General features: G+C 43.4%; 1 gene segment (V, D, J or C); it reads right to left on the minus strand.

The window, feature by feature from the left end:
* Window positions 1-7: 7 nt before the first annotated feature.
* Window positions 8-507, minus strand: LOC129675464 (immunoglobulin kappa variable 4-1-like; the record flags this gene model as incomplete). The annotated part of the segment is given in 2 exon segments: window positions 8-241; window positions 445-507. Coding segments are annotated over 2 exon segments (283 nt in total), but the record flags the coding sequence as incomplete, so codon positions are not given.
* Window positions 508-740: the final 233 nt, after the last annotated feature.

Consider the following 740-nt stretch of genomic DNA (forward strand, 5'->3'; position numbering starts at 1 on the left):
AAATCTGTCCCAGATCCACTCCCTGTGAAGCGATCAGGGATCCCAGTGTACCTAGTGGATGCCAAGTAGACCAGCAGCTTAGGGGACTGCCCTGGTTTCTGCTGGTACCAGGACAAATAGTTCTTTTGGTCTTTGCTGTATAAAAGGCTCTGACTGGACCTGCAGCTAATGGAGACTTTCTCTCCTGCTGACACAGCCAGGGAGGATGGAGACTGAGTCATCACGATGTCTGCACAGGCACCTGCAATCAGTGTTACACAATAAACATCCATATAGACACAAACACAGACTGTAAAAACAGTTGAAATTTGCCATTTAACATCTTTGTACTATCATGTTGTCAAAGTATTATTATGTAAGAAATAATGAGTCTAGCACAGCCTAATTTTTTTTCATCTAAAATGAAGTTATTCTGCAAAGATTATAAGGTTTTGAGTTTCTCACCAGACACCCAAAGCAGCAGGGATATGAGGACCTGGGTCTGTGACTTCATCTTGCTTCCCCTGCTGTCTGGTGCATTTCAGTTCTCACTGTAGAGGCTGGTTTATATATTCTCAGCATCTGGGCTGTGCTGTAGGGGCCCATGCAAAGCAGTCAGCAGATACAAAAGCAAATGTCTGTGCAGTGTCTGTGAGTGTAGCTGCTGTCAATCAACAGTCAAAAATACTATTACAGGGAATGTGACCAATCACTGAAAAAGATTGCCTTACAGCTCTCAAACAGGAAAGTATTAGGTGATC

The sequence above is a fragment of the Psammomys obesus genome, unplaced genomic scaffold (genome assembly GCF_907164565.1).
Source record: "Psammomys obesus unplaced genomic scaffold, mPsaObe1.curated_primary_1811, whole genome shotgun sequence".
Taxonomy (NCBI): domain Eukaryota; kingdom Metazoa; phylum Chordata; class Mammalia; order Rodentia; family Muridae; genus Psammomys; species Psammomys obesus.